The following is a 14916-nucleotide window of genomic DNA, read 5'->3' as shown; positions in this document are numbered from 1 at the left end:
TAACAGGCTGTACCATCTCTGTTATTCTCTTCACCCTTGCCATGAACAGGGTGGTCAAGTCAGCAGAGGTGGAATGCAGAGGGCCCCTAACCAAGTCTGGTGTACGGCAGCCATCCATTAGAGCATTCATGGACAACCTTACTATCACAACTACATCTGTCTCAGGGAGCAGGTGGATCACACAAGGAATCGGGGAGACTTATCATCTGGGCAGGGATGAGTCAAGAACCATGATTCTGAAGAGAGGGAAAGTGACTAACAAGTACTGTTTTTTAATCTCTGGAATTGTCATTCCTTCCATCTCAGAACAACCAGTCAAGAGTTTAGGGAAGTTATTTGATGCAAGCCTTCAGCTGCCATCCAGAAGTCCAACAATGAGCTTGGAGCTTGGCTCACCAAGGTCGACAAGTCCGGCCTGCCTGGTAGATTTAAAGCCTGGATCTACCAGCATTCCATCTTACTGAGAGTCTTGTGGCCTCTACTGGTCTATGAGGTCCCAGTGACAACAGTTGAGTCCCTGGAAAGAAAGATCAGCAGTTTCCTCCGAAAGTGGCTGGGCCTCCCACAGAGTCTCACCAGAGCAGCACTGTATGGGACAAGTAACATCTTGCAGCTGCCCTTCAGTGGCCTCACTGAAGAGTTTAAGGTTGCACGCACAAGAGAAGTACTACAGCACAGGGACTCCAGGGACTGTAAAGTGTCATCAGCCGGCACTGAGGTGAGGACAGGAAGGAAATGGCAGGCTGAAAAGGAAGTGGAGGTGGCAGAGTCTCGCATCAGACAAAAGGCACTGGTTGGTAGTTTGGCGATGGGCAGAGAGGGCTCGGGTTACTTCCCAGGTCAGCAAAGTCCAGGGCAAGGAGAGACACTATCTACTTCAGGAAGAGAGCTGAGCAGGTGTGGAGGAAGAGTGAGTCAGCAGGGCAGTGGGATTCTGGCAAAAGGGAGTGTGGACTAGGTGGGAGAACACACTGCAGCACAGGATTTCCTGGGTAAGCATCATGCAGGCAGACTTCCATCATGTCCAGTTCCTAGTGTAGGCGGTTTACGATGTCCTGCCAAGTCCAGCAAACCTCCATGCTTGGGGAAAGAATGAGACACCTACCTGCCTCCTTTGCTGTGGCAGAAACTCTTTGGAACATCTCCTCAGCAGCTGCCCAAAGGCACTTGCAGATGGTCGCTATCGGTGGCACCACAACCAGGTGCTGAAGGCAGTTGTTGAGAGCATAGCCTTGGTCATCAGCACCAGCAAACACCATCATGCCCAAAAGAAGGTAATCACCTTTATTAAAGCAGGAGATAAACCTCAGGAGTATCCCAGAACAACAACAGGCCTCCTCCATATAGCCTCCGACTGGCAACTCCAGGTTGATCTGGGAAGGTAGCTGACGATTCCTCAGCATATAACTGAAACATCACTCTGCCCAGACATGGTCATCACCTCTGCCGCTTCGAAACAACTGATCATGCTGGAACTTACAGTACCCTGGGAAGAGTGCATGGAGGAAGCCAACGAGAGGAAGCGTGCCAAGTACCAGGTACTGTTGGAGATGTGCAGAGGCAGAGGCTGGAGGACGAGCTATGAGCCCATACAAGTGGGCTGTAGAGGCTTTGCAGGTTGCTTCCTCTGCAGAGCTCTTAGTTGACTGGGCATCTCAGGAATGGCTATGAAGAGGGCCATCCAATCTGCAATGGAAGCTGCAGAGAAAGCCACAAGATGGCTTTGGCTAAAAAGGGCTGATCCGTGGGTAGCTGCTGGGATGCAAGTCGGGGCTTGATCAACCCCGGCTGGGTACCCTGTGCAAGGGTGTCTGATGTTGAGAGACCCGAAACATCCGATAACTCCAGGTTACATCACTGATCGTGTCCTAGTGCATTCACGAGATGTTTCTTACATAATAGACAGGGTGAAAAGAGATGTACAGTATCAGAAAAATAATGTGTTTTTGGAACATGGATGCATGAAAATCTATGATAGTAGACCAGAAAAATAAAATTACGAGCACTGAAAATAAGCATAATATATCCCCTTTAATAGACTATGCCCACTCTAAATTCTTATGTTTCATAACAGACCATTCCCAATCCCAACCCTGGGATTTACATTAACATTTACATTTTTCAGCATTTAGCAGACACTCTTATCCAGAATGACTTACAAAGGTGCTTTGCCATTAACTCATAGAATGTATCCTAGCCAGTACAGTAGGTTAGAGTTCCAGATACCATTGAACTAGAATACTGCTGAAATACAGGGATGAAATACAGCTGATATCCAGAAGTGCAAAACAACAATAACAAACAATATCAAACTATATGCGCTATAGTTTTGGTTACCAAACAGATGCAGGTTCTCTCTCTATGTTTGCAGATACATCCAATAAGAGCAATTCCAGACAACTGATTTAGGATCGTTCCCTCCACCCAATAGACCAGCAATCCAGAACTTCTGACCCTCTTAATGCCCAGATCATTGTTTCGCACAGTCACATATATGTCCTGGTCACAGTACCTTCTTAATAACCCACTCCACTACTCACAGCTCACCATGGTTGCCTGAACGTCCAGGAAATCCCAGGTGTCCAGGGTCTCCAGTAAGTCCTGGAGCTCCAGCAGGTCCAGTGTGACCAGGCTTCCCAAACAATCCAGCCTTTCCTTTTAGACCTACAGATTTCAACAAAGTCAGCCAAGTCTTTTTGCAGAAAAGGGGACAATAATGTATAATTATTTGAATATATATTTTATATAACACATGTAGAGAGTGGACTGTAAAAATGTGTTCACCTGGACGTCCAGAAAACCCATTCTGGCCAGGTGGTCCTACCAAACCAGTGGGGCCAACAGTACCCTGCAGTCCAGGAAGCCCAACTGGCATTTCCACAATCTTTGGTGGCAAAGCAATTCCTGGCAGTCCTTTCTGACCAGGCTCACCTAGGAGGAAGAAGTAAGGGAGGCTAAGAGGTTAAGAGAGCAGCTTAATTCAAGGAAGAAAATGCTAGGCAATTTAATTGATTTTAAAAGATTACATTTTTAAATGTAAATGTGGGTGTTTCATGGTTGAAGCATGGCAGATGTATCATCTCATTTACTAACCTTTTAATCCTTTTGGTCCTTTGTTACCATAATACCCTTGGTCCCCTGTGACACCTGGCAGTCCTGGTAGCCCACTTATTCCAGGATCACCTCTTGCTCCTGAGGAAAAAAAATGGGTTCATGGGTCAAACATTAGCATAATTAAATGAGTTAACTGAAGAAAAGCATAAACCATTTAGATTATAGGTTGTTGCTTAAAGCACCTTTGAGTCCAGAGCTTCCTTGTTCACCAGTTCCTCCCTGAATTCCAGTTTCACCACGTTTTCCAGGTATTCCAGGGAAACCAGGGACCCCATCATCTCCTCTATCACCCTGGACTGTTCCAGGACCAACTGGACCAGGAGGACCAGAGGGGCCAGGTAAACCTATAAAAAAGGCGCATTGTACAACTTCAGCTTTTTCTGAGAGGCAGGGACTCAGAACATCCCTTGTTCATTAGTTTAGCAAGACAGAGGAGGAAGAAAAGAATGAAAAACAATGTTGGAAAGGGCTGGCAATTCGCAAGTGAGGGATTTCATTTACAGTTCTGTCTACAAAGCTCAGAATGAATTACATGATGTAGAGGTAGTGTACCTTGTTCACCATCCAATCCTGGAAGACCAGGGTCTCCCAGAGGTCCTGGGAAACCAGAAGAACCAAGTGGTCCACGAGGGCCTGGAGCACCCGGGGAACCTGGCTGACCCGGGAAACCTAACAAGACCAGAATGAATGCATCAACAAATTGTCTTACAGTACATGCCCAAAAACTGCATCTAATATGTGTCTTATGTACTTAAGCAGAGCATCTATACAGATACAATCATTGTCAACATATAAGCATACTTTTTGTTTAACCCTTTGGAGTATTGTTATACTTTTTAAAATTAATATATAGTTCCATTTCCCTAATATAGAATTTACTCTATTTTAATTACTGTAATATTATAATATGTATTTTGATGTTGACAGTGAAGTCTTAAGAATTCAGAGATAAATCGGCGTTTATTCCCCAATGGTGTACTGATTCTGCTGTGCTCACCACTCTCTCCTCTGGTCCCCTTTTCTCCAGGAAGTCCTGGCAATCCAGGCCATGATGAGCCTTGTTCTCCCTTCAGACCCTTTATTCCAGGGTTTCCAGGTCTACCACTCTCCGGCACACCTTCAGACATAATAAAGAATTCCCCTTTTAGTTACACTGCTTAAAAGAGCACTAAACAATATTTATGACCAAAACAGCTCAAACACTATATAAAAAGGGTATATACATTGCATAATAGTGGCTATATATTATTCTTAAAGTTTGATATATAACACTTGCCTGAGATGATTACTCAAATCAACTTTTGGGCTTTGAATAAACCAAATTAAGGTCCTCTAAAGCTTTTACAGTAAGACACTAGTCACCTGCCCCATGGTGTATTTACTGCTATAGCTACCCAGCCAGTTGCTTGTGATTGAATGTTGAATGCAGAAATGGAGGAATATCAATATTCAGTACCAGCAAAAACAAAGGTGGACTCAGAAGAAGACTGATATCCTCTCAAGCACTGGGTGAAGATAGCGGTTTGTGGTTCTGATCATGTTACCTCGTCAATACTGACTGAGTTCCAGTGAATCTAGGGAAGGATTTATGGAAACCTCCAAACTATCTGACCAGTACTGTAGTTAAGTGTGGGACAGAAGTGCACAAGTGGACTAAGTTGCGGTACAAAGAGGCAGCAGATGAGGTTGTGAGGAAACACATTCAAGAGCAAAAGAAAACAGTATTTTTCCTCAGAGGCTTTCCCACAGATACACCGTGGATTCTAGATGAGTGTAAGAGGCTTTGGGATAAACCATCAAGCAAGATTCTTTTTAACTGTGCACTTTGGTTTTCAATGCAGCTGCACTTTTACTTCCAAGGGTGGAAATGTGGCTTTAAATGATCTTAAACCTATTCATAAATTAATCATTTAAAATCTTAATTTTAAATGACTCATTCCTTTAATGTCTCTTCATTTATTTTTCACTGTATTCTTTTTAATGTGGCAAAAGCCTTTCTGAAGTGACAGATCTGTACTTTATTATTCTTCTGTTCATCCCATTTTCTGTAAAGCACTTTGTAAACTGTACAACTACAATCTACTATTATCATAATATTAGACTGAATAAAATGCAAGAAAGCTTAGAGGTCACCAGAGAGAGTCAACATTGGCATAATATTTTCTAGATGGAGGAAAGAGGACTTCAGAGCGATGTGAATGTGCTTGTGTTCTGCTAAACAGGTGGATAAACGACACTGATTTTATTATTCACAGCTTCCCATTCATTTGGTAACTTATTCACTATTCACACAGCTTCTTATTCAGTGGCTGAAGTTGGCTCCTTAATTGTGTTTGCTGTGCACTAATGAAGATGTGGTCATAAGTTTAAGAATCAATTCTGTTTCTTATGCCAATGTTGTGATTGTAAAAACTAGATTAAAATATAATTAAAATATTTATTTTGTGCATTTCACTCCATTTTACATATTTCACTCCATTCCAAGCGTATAATGCCATTTCAACATGCAAATTGTTTAGGCTACATTTCTACTTTTAGGAAAACCTAGTTTAGTTTGGCTGTTGGTAATTTTATATGTCAAAACTGAAAAAATTACATATTCAGTGATGGTGCACAGGACAGACATACAATAATTTTTCAATAGGGAACAGGTCTCTATGTATGGGGAAAATCTGATTAATACCCCTGAAGAATAGGTCTGGTGCTAATGTATATGAGTCATTAACCAGTTATCATTTGCTTCTTGAAACGTAATATTAGGCTTAACAGAGGAGCTGCATGAGAGAGGAGTGCACACCGAATTGTGTCCTAAAAATTCTAGCACAGTAGAACTAAGTGGTTGCACTTAATCAACCTTCTAATGTTGCTAATTTTTGCATCTTTAGTAGGTAAAATGTTTTCAAGTGTCCATCTTTACAGCTGGTTTGTTAACGAAAAGTCTAATGTTATCAAAATTAAAGCCAAAAACTTTATTTTGTTTATTTGTGGTCAGCAATGCCATATCATCCATAAGCTTGGTATAGTTAGATAATGTAAGCAATATTGTCTAAACCTTTCCACAGCACTTGGGGTAGTAGAGATGCACCTAAACCTATAGGTATGAGTATAGAGTGCAAAGAACACTGATATCAGTTATTTCAAGGCAAAGAAGAACCTTTGGAGAATATCACTTATTGCTCCTTTAAAGTAGGTGATCTTCAACAAGATGGGGTGGTAGTCTCATATTTGCTAATCTAAAGGAATACTTCAGCTGTAAAAGTACTCACCAGGTACTCCTAGTTGACCTTTGGGTCCTGGAAGTCCATTGAGTCCATCTAAACCAGGTGAGCCAGGTAAACCTACAGAGGTATTAGGTGAGGTGTATTGTTAAATGTACTTGCAGAATACCAACTTTAATGTAAATCAATTATTTTAAATATAACAGAAGTGTAACGTTCTGAGAATGAGTAGAGATGGAGTCAAAAGCAGTGGGGTAGATGCAGTTTAACAGAAAACAAGGGTAGTCCATAAATGTAATCCAATATACACACAAAGGTCGTAATCCACAAAGCAGTCCATGAGGCAAATCAAAACAGACAGGGAACAGGCAAAGAGGATAATCCAAAAACAGACACAGAAATCTGAATAACCAGAAGAAACATATACAATACTAAGGTGATTAAAATAGCAGGCAGAGACGCTACTCAGGGGGTGGAACTGAAACCAAAACAAGGAAACATGAGGAAACAAAACCAGGGATTAAAAAAACATAGCATTGTCGCGGGAACCACAACGCCAGGGAAAGGCAAATGTGAAAAGAAGTTGATGGTTCTTTAATTGGAACATAAGTTTGTGGATAAAGACTTGGTCACAGCCAAGATTTGGTCACATCCAAAATGAGTCATGTGACATTATCATCATCATCATAATGGCAGCAAACCTAACAGACTGCAGTAGCAACTACAGCCTCCATGGAGAGTAAAATTATGCTCTAATTAGACTGACCCTTTTGTCCTGGCCAGCCTGTAAATCCAGCACGCCCGAGCTCACCATTCCGTCCCTTCTGTCCTGGGTAACCATTGAAACCTCTACCACCAGGACGCCCAGCCAAACCTAACACAGCAAATACAGACCAAATACACAATTTAGAGGACAAAGAAAAAAAAAATGTTAGCTTGACATGACACACATTAAAAAGGATGCTTTTCGAAGATGCAGTCCATGGGTTACCACTGAGTCCTGGCTTTCCTTTATCTCCTGGTACACCTTTCTGCCCAGGAAAACCAGAACCTCCAGGGAAACCAGGAGCACCTTGATCACCAGCAACACCTTGGCCACCTGAGAGAAAGAGATGAACAATGGATGAACAATGAACATTTACTTGCCTTAATCTGATCCTAAAGTAGCAGTCTGATGAAAGTAGCAGAAGCAGTGTGAAGAACGCACCAGGGAATCCAGGGCCTCCTACCAGTCCTTTTGCTCCAGGGCTCCCATGTGTTCCAGTGGACATGCCCTTCTCACCTTTAAAACACAATTACTGGAAGGTCAAACATCACCAGCTGAATGGAGGTCTATTATCAGTTAGTGAATTTTAACTGAAAATCAGAACTCACCTTTGTTACCAGGCAGTCCTGGACTACCAGGCAATCCAGGCAAACCTGAAGCTCCATCATCACCCTGCACAAGAGAACCAAACACAATGAATAAACTGTGCTACATAATACAACAACATAAACAACAGTGTTGATCCCCTAGGCATAATTCCCAAATTCTGAACTGAAAATATAAAAAGGCCAAAGCTCTATGTCTGTTCATTTGTAGAAAGCATTTTAAAAGGTATCATTAGCTATTGGATTTCAAAAATAAATGATGGTCCATGTTTCATTGTGAATGTACACCCAAGCGTTTGCTCTGAAACCACCACACTGCAAAATGGTAAAATGACACAAATTATGGTTTCAGGCTGAGGCTGTATCGCAGGTTTGCACACTGTTTATAATAGTAGCATTATGGGTGTTTCCTTGTGAAAAATGTAATATGTTATTTTAATCAACTTAAGTTATTAGAATTTAATCAGTGCAGCTTGTAGGGTTTAACCTATTGCCAGTCATTGCAGTCTTTTTTGACCAGTGCAGGTCAAATGGTTATGTAGACTTACTCTGGGGCCTGGCATACCAGTGAAACCCAAAAGACCAGGTGATCCTCTAGTCCCTATAGAGCCAGGAGGACCTGGGAGCCCTGGTAATCCTGGATCACCCCTGAAGCCTTTGGTTTGGGAAGGAGGTCCTGGCAGACCAGGTAAGCCCTGATGACCAGACGTCCCTGGAAATCCCTTATCACCTAATGGGAGATCCCATTAACATCTACTGAGATGTGGTGAGAGATTATTGCATGAAGAACAAGCAAAGTTGATTTATAAGGCTCACTGATGTATTTTCCTGAAGCTTTCATAGACAGGGTCTTTTGTGTTCAGGTTTGACCATCACACAAACACCAGTGCTGTATATGGTAACCCATCACCACTGAGTTCCCTACTAAAACGTAGCTTTTATTCAGAGATGGAGGGATTCAGGGGCAGTGTTTTTGTACCTCTCTGTCCTGTAAACCCTGACAGGCCAAGAGCTCCGGGAGCACCTCGTTCACCTTTCTGCATTAAACCAAATGGAGAGGGGTGTCCTGATTTGCCTGGTTGTCCAGAGTCCCCTAAAAACCACACACACACACACACACACACACACACACACACACACAGGGTTAAACATTGTACACCACTGATTTGTTATTTTGAAATACAGACATTTCACCTCATTGATGCTTCTTCCATACCTTTGGGTCCCCATCCTCCTCTACTCCCAGGTGCACCATCTTTTCCTGGGAATCCAGGCATTCCTTTACTCCCAGGCAGTCCAGGCCCTCCAGGGCGTCCAGGTGTTCCATGAAATCCCACGAACCCAGGGAGACCCTTTTCTCCTGGGACAACACTCTGTTGTAAGAAGAATTCAAATCCACAGTAGTGTAATGCATCTTACTGAAAATGGCATTAGAACACATCACACCTTTCTTCCCTGGACTTCCTGGGATTCCACTACGTATTGGGCCAGGGGCTCCAGGGAGTCCCACGGACCCCTGTGATCCTGGACGTCCAGGCAGGCCAGGAGGGCCCTTCTTTCCAGCAAGGGCTGGGCGTCCTGCATCTCCATTTGAGCCTTTGAGCCCTGGAAAACCTTGGGGATCACCAACACTGGAGTCAATAAACAGCATATACTATGATAGTCTCATTTTAATTATATGAGCCTGGAATGTCTCTGTATATATATATAACCTCATAGCTCATGTGCTTTGTAGCAGATCATAATACGGAGCTCCTTTATATTAGTAATATCACAGGATGACACATGTCATAGATACTTGTGACTATAAACTAACAATTACTTATCCAATAAAATGTTTTGGGTGACTAGTTTGGAGGAAACCGATTCAGTGAGTACAATATTTTATGCCTATTCAAAATACTAACTATACCATATATGGTTAATCATATTTGATACTTGCTTTTTTACTTCCAAATAGCATAAACAATTAATTGAATTGTATCTGGAAAAGTACTAATGTCTAACAACTATCTATCCATTGTACATTTTCTTGTGACATCTACTACTGCATATTGAACAAGGTAATAGTGCTACTATTCTTAATAAATCTAACAAAAATATATATGATATTCCAAACACAAGTAATCTATGCACACTTGCACCAACACCCACCACATTAAAGGACATTTTAAATCATACACTCTACTAAATATTATTATGCAATTTTTTTAGTATACAAAAAAGGTAACATTCTCACAGCTTTACCAGAAACTACTGTGTGTAATATATATATATATATATATATATATATATATATATATATATATATATATATATATATATATATATATATATGTGTGTGTGTGTGTGTGTGTGTGTGTGTGTGTGTGTGTGTGTGTGTGTGTTTGTGTGCATGTGTGTGTGTGTGTGTGTGTGTGTGTGTGTGATTTGAAAAGAAACAAATTATTTTAGATAAACAAATGCTTGTAAACCAAATCAACACTAATTCACAATTTTGGAATTAAGGTACTATTATGTCAATTATTGAATGTTTGAACATGTACCAAAATATATTATATTTATTTTGGCTTTAAACAACTGATATTATGAATTTTATCATGCAGCATTCACCATATGGGTTATGAAATATTTAATTCTAGAATTCCTACAGATGTTGGATTCTGGAAGTTTCTATAGAGGTTTTTTTGTAAGTGGATTTTATAGGCTAACATCACACAAGCAGAGTAGGGTTACAGCAATGGAACAACTGGCTGAGATCTAGTTATATTTGTATTGCATTACAATATATTAGTAATGAATTATAATAGGGACAACTGAAAGAATCATGCATACCATTGCATGCACATGCACATACACTCTAACAAAAAAAAAAAGTTGGATAGGTATGTGTGTCATGTGATTTATACCATCCCTAGGATGAGAGATAATTCAGAAACATCTGAAAATAATTTGCCAGGACAACTTTATCATTATTTATAAAGAAATCATTTTAGCTTGTAATTAGAGGATTGTTAATTATTACAGGCACAGCTAAAACGTATTTGCTGATGGAAAGAGGTCTATCGAAGCAGAAAGGAGAGAATCTCTCCACAGCTGCTTAGTCATGGTCCCCTTCACTCAGTCCTGTTCTCTGAGCACTGATGGAAAGGGAAGGCTAGGCAAAATGTTTAACCCCCTGGCAGGTATACAGGGTTGACAACATTTCTCACTTTGGCAGCCTAGAGAGGTAAGCCAGCACCAAGTACAGAGCAATGAGACATCACAAGTGGAAGGGATGAGAAGATGGAGCTGATGGAGATGGTGACGCAGAGAGGCACAGACACAGAGAAAGAACATCAGAGAGATGAGAGTGAATGAGTTTCAGAGAAAAGAAAATCCAAAAGATTGAAACCTGTTATATACAATCTATATAATGTGCTACATAAACTATATAATGTGCTACTAGTGCTATACCTAATAATGCTGGGTCATTGATATGCAATAGAAATAGTCACACAGCTGCATTACCTAAAGTGGCTTGTGAGTGTAGATTAGGCTGGGGAGATGATTTCTGACATATAATCAGAAATGGTCAACACTCTCAAAGGATGAGAGACAACAGGAACAGAGGTTGAAAACCTAACAGAGGGGGAATTTGATTGTTGCTAAGATAAGGGTTCATTCCATTCTGATTTGCACACCTGCAGCTCCATGGGGTCCAGGGTTGCCAGGTGGTCCTCGAGCGCCGGTCACTCCAGGAGAGGGAGGAACCACTGAACCTGGCAGTCCTGCGGGGCCTGGGGGACCAGTTATGCCTTTCGCACCCTTCACACCAGGGATACCTGTGTGTCCATCAAAACCTATGGGAAAAAGATCCTAATTTATTCATTTTTTCCTAAATTCTTTTCTAAATGCCGTAGATGCATTTGCCGTAAATGCATCTGTGACTAATTTTCTGGTTACATTTTACTTGAATTTCTGTTCCCTCTTTAATCCAAACATTTGGAGTTTGCTGTTGTAAATATTAATGCTGGAACATTTGTAAATTGATTACTTATCGTTACACATTATGAATACTTATTATTACATATGAATGAATATTGGCATGGTCTTTATATCTCTGGTAGGTATGGTGGATTTTACCATGTCTTTGTTAGATGGGGTGATCACATTTTTTTCAGCTGAGACTGTAAGTGCATCATTATAACTAGTGAGCTGAGCAAATGGACAGCACCCATAAAGCACCCATAAACAGCACTGGCAACTAGCTATATAAATCAGACACTCAGTATGGATAGCTTTGAGGTGATAGCATCAAACCTACCACTTCCACCTGGTAATCCAGGAGTGCCCTGTTGACCCTTGTTTCCCGGCTCTCCGAAACGCCCTGAAATTCCTGGGGCTCCTGCAACAGCCCCAAAAGCCTCGCCATGTTCACCTTTTCGTCCCGGAAGCCCAGGGTGTCCAGCTTTACCTGGAGGCCCAGGGAGACCAATGCCTGGGGAACCTGGCAAACCTGGATCTCCTCGTTGTCCAGGGAAACCTGCGAAATCCATTGTATGCAATTACATCAATACCACATTTTTAAAAAAAACATACATCACAATTACTCAACCATAACAACAAGCCTATTTTTACATATGCACAAAGTCTCTAAATATGGCACTACAACATACTGGTGCTATTTCATGACAGTGTTTCGTGTCTGTTGCTCATGTAAAGGCTGATGTAGTTCACGTTGTCTGCGGCTGGAAGGGTTGCTGGAAAGCAAGGAGAGACCCATGTGCAGGAGGTCGCATGAGCTGTGGTGGTGCTAATGACATGAAGGCTGCAGCTGAGGACAACATGTACTTTGAGTGCAATATCATAAAACCCTTGAGATCTGATATTTTCATGATAGTTTTCATGTGGTCCAGCAGTTTTCACCTTGCTGCAAGAGACCAGAGGGAGAGAGCTGTGCACTGTAGGATCATACCTCGTGGTCCTGGTAAACCTCCAATGCCTGGGTCTCCTTTTTCACCCTTTAACCCGTCAAACCCTGGATGTCCTTTTAATCCCTTGGGACCGGAATTACCCTTAGAACCTAATACACACACACACAGATTTGTGGGATCTAGTTTACAGTCATGTATTTTGACTTATTTTTCATTATAAGCAAATCTGTCTGTAAGACATTACCTGGAACTCCTGGTTGTCCAAGGAATCCTGGATTCCCAGGTTCCCCTTGGATTATGCAGGGTAGTGTCTGTCCTATGGAGACCAACAACACATCAGCTACTTTCAAACCAGGAAGGTTTGACCTCACTCCTGACCTCTTCAAACAATTTAACTTCATTTGCGTTACTGTCCTGTTAATTTTATAAACTACCAGATACAACCTCTAAAGGGTCAAATTTGGGTTTGTTTTACACAAATGGTAATTTTACAGCACCTGGAAAACATTTGTGAATCCAAATCAGAAATAAATTCAGGTTGTGACAACATTAATTTTAGATAATGGAATTGTTTAAGGAATTGTTAGGGGTTTAATATAATGCAGTATCATTCCAGCTATTGTTATGATGAAAACTGTCAGTGCTGATCAATAGATACAAAAAAGACCAGTAAACAACAACTTAATTTTATGCTTTTTTTGCACAAACAAACTTCAGTTCTAACACCTTCATATGGAAACATTTTTAATGGTCACAAGAGTGAGGATCAGGTCAAACATTATTCTAAAAATATGCTACCTAATATACATCATTTGAGATAACATAAAAAAAGATTTTATAATCATAAGAAATGCTATAAATTCTGGGTTTTATAGTAATAAGAGTAGTTATGAATTGCAAATTCTTTGTTGAACACACCTGTAACCTGCAATACATATCCCTGGAAACTAAATATTTATTCCCCAAAATAATTTTCCATCAACAATTGGACTATAATAAACTTTTAAACCGCCTGTAGGCTGGGTTTAGACACCCCACCCGTTTTCCCTGCAGTATACAGCACAGCAAGGCTGATCACATGCACCAAGCTTTGTTAGCTGATTGACCAATAAGAGCTGATGCACTGTCAGTGTTATTGTATCCACTGGCATAAGCTGACCAACAAGAACAGAGTAAGTGTATCAACCAAGAATGCAGATATTCAGCAAGACCTTGAACACTTATGGTGATGGATGGGCTTGCTAAAGCAGGGTATACCCTACTGTGACATACCCTGTATTTTCCTTTATTTTCCCCAGCAAATGTGCTTCCCACACATTTCGTGTGGCTCCAGCTTACACCAGAGCATCCAACAAGCACACATGCTATTCCGCTGGGCGCCCGGCCCCAAAAAGTACTGATCAGCGCAGACATTGTAAGCATGTGTGGCTATATATGGAGGCCCAGCTTCAGGTGTCTGATCTACTCAGCAGTCTGAAAACTTTCTCCTGGCTACACCTCTGGACTTCTCACCTCCCTCTCCGAAAGAGGCGTCATAAAGCCCTGCCCGCCCACAGCTGTCACCTAATCAGACAACATGCAAGGGTAAGAGAGATAGCAAGAGCAGCAGTCAGTCAAACAGTCCATTAATCAATTCATTCAGGCCAGACCATCAAATTATTTAATGCATAAGCATGAAGATGAATATATAAGTAGCAGAGAATTAAAACAGTTCATCCAAGTATACCAAGCATATTCCATGAGAGCATAGCAAAAGAAGGAATAAAAAGATATGTTTCTGGGTGGTTAAGCCATTCCACAGCAGAGAGATATGAAGAGCAGAAGTGGGATTTTAGTTTATAGGATTAATTCAGAGTCAGGAATTAGAGGATTGTGTTTTTTGCAGCGCCAATTTTCCCAAACTCTCAGTTTTTTTGTGAATGGATCAACCAATGGTAGAATTTAAATTAAATGTGAACACAAGCAAAATGACTGAAGAAAGCAAGGACATACACACACACACACGCACGCACAAGGACACACACACACACACATGGCGACATATACAAGGACACACACGTACAAGTTCACATACAAACATACACACATGTACAAGGACACACACACTGACATTGATGTAAACATCTTTAATGCAGTTGCTGCCGCGTTGAGCAAATTCACAGGATTTGCTCCAGTTTTTTTTCCCCAATTTGTTTCAGTTCGCAGTCTGGAATGAACTTTGGCACTCGTCAGGTACTGTCCACTCTTCGGTGATCCAGATCCATTGGTTAAGCCCCTTTGAATTTGCTATGGAAAAA

At 41.3% G+C, this 14916-nt stretch overlaps 1 protein-coding gene across 5 annotated transcripts in view; it reads right to left on the bottom strand.

Annotated features, from left to right (window-relative positions):
- Positions 1-14916, bottom strand: part of col4a6 (collagen, type IV, alpha 6) — an 86726-nt gene that overhangs the window by 4571 nt on the left and 67239 nt on the right. For 4 of the 5 annotated variants that reach the window (XM_027008733.3, XM_081695002.1, XM_081695004.1 and 1 more), the window contains 20 exons: positions 14132-14182; positions 12864-12935; positions 12661-12768; positions 12010-12228; positions 11387-11545; positions 9150-9317; positions 8920-9063; positions 8683-8796; positions 8252-8433; positions 7707-7770; positions 7540-7614; positions 7324-7431; positions 7099-7206; positions 6381-6452; positions 4112-4231; positions 3667-3783; positions 3297-3458; positions 3094-3192; positions 2785-2931; positions 2548-2664 (listed from right to left, as the gene is read on the bottom strand). In XM_027008733.3, coding sequence (XP_026864534.2) covers positions 2548-2664; positions 2785-2931; positions 3094-3192; positions 3297-3458; positions 3667-3783; positions 4112-4231; positions 6381-6452; positions 7099-7206; positions 7324-7431; positions 7540-7614; positions 7707-7770; positions 8252-8433; positions 8683-8796; positions 8920-9063; positions 9150-9317; positions 11387-11545; positions 12010-12228; positions 12661-12768; positions 12864-12935; positions 14132-14182 — 2406 coding nt within the window. The remainder of the gene's footprint in view (positions 1-2547; positions 2665-2784; positions 2932-3093; positions 3193-3296; positions 3459-3666; positions 3784-4111; positions 4232-6380; positions 6453-7098; positions 7207-7323; positions 7432-7539; positions 7615-7706; positions 7771-8251; positions 8434-8682; positions 8797-8919; positions 9064-9149; positions 9318-11386; positions 11546-12009; positions 12229-12660; positions 12769-12863; positions 12936-14131; positions 14183-14916) is intronic. The other variant, XM_081695003.1, reaches the window with a different exon arrangement.

This window comes from Electrophorus electricus, chromosome 13 (genome assembly GCF_041902795.1).
Source record: "Electrophorus electricus isolate QZ-2024a chromosome 13, ASM4190279v1, whole genome shotgun sequence".
Lineage (NCBI taxonomy): Eukaryota > Metazoa > Chordata > Actinopteri > Gymnotiformes > Gymnotidae > Electrophorus > Electrophorus electricus.
This window is presented reverse-complemented; position numbering and strand designations above follow the sequence as displayed.